Here is a 5,504-nt window from a genome sequence, read left to right as displayed (position 1 = left end):
GTGAAATTTTCTTACGGATCCTTGTTTTACGTAAATAATAATAATAATAATGAAAGGAATATAAAAAGATTTAATAAGGATATGAAAAAAATTACGTGGCGTAATGTTACAAAAAAAAAATAAAATAAAAACGTTTTGTGTGTGTCATGTGTTTGGTTTTACGTGAATGTTTTTTAAGTTTAAAAAAAAAATAAAAAGTTACTAACTTGACTCTTTTGTTTAAAAAAAGTAAAAATAAAAAGTTACTAATTTGACTCTTTTTTTTTTTAAATGAAACTTTATTTCCGTTATGTAATAATAAACGTTTATTACGTTTGTGATTACGACAACACGTCAAACTAATTTTTTTTTTCACTTTTTTTTTTCATAGAATAAATAAACAAACGACGGTTATTATTATTATTATTCGAGAGCGTTTATTGTTATAATAAATAATATTAATAATAATTTTTTTTTCTTTTAAATTTACAGCGTGCCTTGTTAGTTATGCCACCGAAACCGTTATGCAGATTTGTCACGGTAAAAGAAGTTGTACCATAAGCGCTGATATATCAACTTTTGGTAATCCTTGCCGTCCTGCTTCTAGAATGTACCTTAAGGTCGTTTATACATGTGGTAAGTACATATTCCATCATAATATTTTTTTAAGGGGGGCGGGGGGAAGGGGGAAGGAGAAGGAGAGTTTTTAATTTTCCAAAAGTTAAAACCTCTAGAAAAGTTATATTAGATAAACGTAATTTTAAAAAAAATTTATTATTAATTAAATTTTTGTTTTTTTTTTTCCCACTATTATTATTATTATTGTTTTTGTCTTCTACTTTTTTATTTTTAATCAAATGTTGTTAATGGGTTTTTATTTAAAATATTATCACGGAATATAAAACCGACGGAAATATACACGTACGTAAGTAGGAAAAAAGGAAAATTAACGATGACAATAATGAAAATAATTTTTTTTTTTTTTACACTTTACGATATTTAACTTGAAAAAGGCTGAACTATAACCATAAAAATCTTTTCATTCATTCATTCATTCGTATATATATTTTTAAAAAAATTATGTTAAAGAAGAAGAAATAAAAAGTAGAAAAAAAAAAAAATTAAACATTTAAACGAACGTAACATTAGACACGAGAAAATCTTTTCTTGTACTTCGTTTAAAAGCAACAAATTTTTTATTATGTTGAATGAAAATAACTTTATAAAAAAAAAAAAAAGAAAATTTTAAGAAAACTAATTTTCCTCAAGCGAAGATTAGTCTCGGATTAAACTGTCATGGACCATTTTGAGTTTTAAAAAAAAAAAAAAGGAGGGGAGGAGGAGGAAGAAGAATGAAAATGGTTTTTTGTTGTTTAGATGATAAAAAATTTTTTTAAAAATATTTTTCCCAACTAAAGTTTCTTTTTTAGAAAGAAAAGGAAAAATGGGGGAGAGGGAAATCTAATAAAATAAAGAAAAGAAATTTTTTTAAAATTCCGTTACGTTGGCATCACCGCGTCGTATACGGTTTTTCGTTCGTATACACGTGGAAAAGAAAATGAAAAATTGAATTTCCGGTTTGATTTTCAATTGATACGCTCTCACGTTTTATATTTTTTCAGTACCGAGAAAAGTTCTTAAAGAAAGATACGAAGAACCACCGTTAGAAGATGAAGCGATACTTTCCGGAAGCAGAGATAATAATGATTATGATGAATTTGACGGATATGAAAGCATTGATGATTTTTTTAGAGAATCAGCGGCTTATTCACCTCAACCGAATTCTGATTTAAGTTCTGTTATTAACGTGACTGAACCTACCCTCACGACTCCTCAAATAAAAAATAAAAATTCAGGTAAAAATAAAATTTATTATTATTATTATTTCATAGCAATGTGCATGTTATGCAATCTTGTCACGAAAAGGAAAAAAAACGCTTTGCTTCACGAGATTTTCTTTTTTTCTTTTATTATTATTATCATTAATTGAGCACCGCAAAAAAAAAAGTTATTAATTTTTTTTTTACTTCAAAAATTCGTCGTTTGTTTGTTTGTTTTGTTTTTTGATTAAAAATAAAAATAAATTAAATGTTTGGGAAAAAATGATGCGTGAATTTTCCGTCGGAAAATTAAAAAAATTTTTTTTTTTTTAACCACGTTCGGTAGTAAAAAAAAATCAATAGGATGCGATAAACGTGAAAAACCACAAAACGATAAAATATGAAATTATTTATTTAAAAAAAAAAATTTGTGTTGCTACCGAAAACGAAAGAATTGAGTGAATGATTGAATGAATGAATGAATGAATGAATGACTATAATATTTAAAACTTAATTTCTTTTTTTTTTTTTTGCCTTTTTCGTCGAGAAAAAAAGGAAGGCGAAATGTAAAAGATTAAAAGGTGGAAAAATTTGAGAATGGAGACGGTGGGAAATCAAATTTTTTTTTCGCTCACGTTTTGTCGTCGACACGGTTTATTCAAATTGCTTTCTCAAAATCTAATACGGTTTTATATGTTTTTTTTTTTTTTTTTATTCCCGAGAGGGTGAAAGTCCAGAACACCTGTATCCAAAATTCTAGGAAAACCCTGGAAAATTTTTATTATCTTAAGAAAAAAAAAATTTTTAAACAATCAATTTCCTTTGAATTTTTCCCATTCTTATCATCAACACGAAAAAATTTTCGATTTTTTTTTTTTTTTTTTAATCAATCAATTAATTAACAAACAAAAAATTTTCCAATATAAAAAATTTTTTAACGATTTTTTATTTTTATTCATTCGTCGCACTATAAAAAAACCATAACATTCATTAAAATTCATATGTGAGAAAGGTCTTTTTATAATATTATTTTTGTACGTTTATGTATATATATATATACAAACACATAAAATTGTTAATGATTTCGTTCGACGGTCATCGAAATCCCTTCGGAAAAAAAAAAAAGAGAGAGAGAGGGGGGTTGTTCGGGGAAGCAGAAAAGGGGTTTAAAAAAAAAAGGGTTAACCTGGTAAAATTTTAACTTAAAATCACGTCAAAAATTTTTAAAACCTTTGTTGTAAAAGATTTTTAACGGATTAGTTAAGTATATACGGTAAATTTGTTTTAATTCGTATCCCCTCTCGTTTTTCCGTATTCTATTTTTGTTGCGTAATATGGGATTATTTCTCTTGACAAATCTGTAAACGAAGTGAAATTAAATCGTTTAAAATTAGTTCAACTTTGTTGTTGTAATTATTCCCCCTTTTATGAAAATTTTTGGCGTAGAAATCACGTCGTCGTCGTCGTCGTCGTCGTCGTCTTCGTAGTCGTCGATGTGGATTTTTTTTTTTGTCTTTTTCTTATTCTACCTCTCTTCCTTCCACTACTTAACCTTTACGTTTCGTAACATTACTATTATTATTATTATTATTATTATTATTAGTTTTTATTTAATACCAAAAGAAAAACCGGAAAAGAAAAGGAAAAAAAACAATTAAAGTCATTTTAAAAAAAAAATCGTTTTATTATTCGGTCGATGAATTACCTAATTATCGTCGAATGATAAAAATTTCATTTTTTTTTTTTTTTAATTACAAAATTTTAAACCGGAAATAAATTTTCTAACGGAAATTTTATTTATTTATTTATTTTTTTTTCGTCTGCCGAATAATAATAATAATAATGATAAATCATAGCGGTAAAAAAAATGAAATGAAATCATAGCGGGAGAAATAGAAAAATATCTCGGATTTTTTTCTTTTTTCCCTCTCATTATCATTCGTTTGTTGTTAAAGAAGTTTAAATACTGTTTGGAAAAACAAACGACGATAAAAAACCAAAACGAAAGCAAACAACAAACAACAATAACAATAACAATATCAAGTCGCAAATTGTTTAATTAAAAAAAAATTTTTTATTTTTTTTTTATTTACGTTTAATGACGACGAAAAATCGTTTGGATAATTTAATTTTGTGCGTGCGTGCGCGGTTTTTCCAAATGAAATTTCGGGGGGAGATAAATATAAACGGGGGGGGGGGGGGTAAAACAAAAAATCGATTCGAAAAATTTATTATTTAAAAAAAAAAATTAAAAAATTAAAATTCTTTCGGTTTAAAAAAAAAAAAAAAAAAAAAAAAAAAAAAACATGAAAATTATTCACCGAGTTTTTATGCGAATGCGTGCAAGAGTTTAATAATAATAATATGATTATCTTCTGCTATTTAGTCTACTTTATTTTATTACTTGACATTAAAAAAAAATTTTTCCGAATGTTTCAGGTAGTGCAAACAAACAAACAAACACAAACATTTCCGTGTTTATTTTCTTTTTTTTTTAATTCCACGTTTTTTTTTTAAATTTCATAAGTTAAACATTAATTATTTCCTTTTAAATTTCCGTCTTTTTTTGTAAATTGAATTGATTTTTTCTTTTTTTTTTGTAATAACGTTCATTCGAAAAAAAAAAATTATATTTATTTACTTCAAATTGATTATTTATTGTATGACGATAATAATAATAATAATAATGAATAATTGAAATTTAAATCGACACACATATGGAAAATGTGACGAGTTTGAAAAATTTTGTGAGAGTGTGCGTGCGTGTGCGTGTGTGACTTTTTTCCCAGGTCAAAATATTGTCACGCACTATGAAACATGTTTCCCGTAGAAAAAAAAAAAAAAAAAAAAAAAAAAACACATTGACAATGATAAATGTTAAATAACAAAAATTCCGCCCATTTGAATTTAAACGTGCGAAAGGTTATATTATGTTGGGTTGAACTATGACCTCTACGTTAATTATTTGCTCGGTTGAAATATATATATTTTACCACTGTTTACGAGTCGAATAAATGAAAAAAAAAAACGAACAAACGACTATTATTATTATTATTATAGACTATAAATTGTTTACCGTGGAAGAAGAGACAGACAGACAAAGAGAGAGAGAAAGAAGGGGGGAGGGAGAAAATAAATATACATATATATAAAATTTTTTTTTTTTGATTGAAAGAAATCAATAATTTTTTTTTTTTTGCTCATATTTTTCTTTTTTTTCTAGAAATTTTTTTCTGTTTCCTTCCCCGCCCCCCTCCGCCCCCCTCTTTGCCTCATTTTTTTTTTTTTTTCCAGTGTGTAATATCTACTTTATTTTTTTTTTTGACATTCAAAGATCGTTTCATTTTTATTTCATTTTTTATTGCTGCTTAGACCTTCGTTTTTTTTTTTTTTTATTTCTTCTCATAAATGTGTTCTTCCTTTTTGATATTTCTTTCTCTTCATTACACCTTTTTACTGTCTCAGATTTTTCATCCGAGAATTTTTTTCAATTTTTTTCTCTTTTTCTTCTTCTCCCTTTTCATTTTCCCTCTCCCTCTCTCTACAATTTTTTAAAAATAATTTTATTCTTCTTTTACGAAGCAAAAAAAAAAAAAATGTAATCAATCAAATTTTTTTTTAAAAAAAAGGTTTAATTATAATTTTCTTTTTTTTCGATGATGAAGAAGAAGAAAAGAAAAGTAAAAAGAGTTAAACGATGAGTGA

The 5,504-nt window shown here is 25.8% G+C and overlaps 1 protein-coding gene across 1 annotated transcript in view; it reads left to right on the top strand.

Annotated features, from left to right (window-relative positions):
- Phum_PHUM294930 (uncharacterized protein) overlaps positions 1-5,504 on the top strand; it is a gene marked incomplete at both ends in the record, with an annotated part of 25,768 nt that overhangs the window by 7,719 nt on the left and 12,545 nt on the right. The window contains 2 exons of the mRNA XM_002427068.1: positions 472-615; positions 1,602-1,772. Coding sequence (XP_002427113.1) covers positions 472-615; positions 1,602-1,772 — 315 coding nt within the window. The remainder of the gene's footprint in view (positions 1-471; positions 616-1,601; positions 1,773-5,504) is intronic.

This window comes from Pediculus humanus, genomic scaffold (genome assembly GCF_000006295.1).
Source record: "Pediculus humanus corporis 1103172107679 genomic scaffold, whole genome shotgun sequence".
Taxonomy (NCBI): Eukaryota; Metazoa; Arthropoda; class Insecta; order Psocodea; family Pediculidae; genus Pediculus; species Pediculus humanus.
The sequence above is the reverse complement of the archived record's forward strand: the minus strand, read 5'-3'. Positions and strand labels throughout refer to the sequence as shown.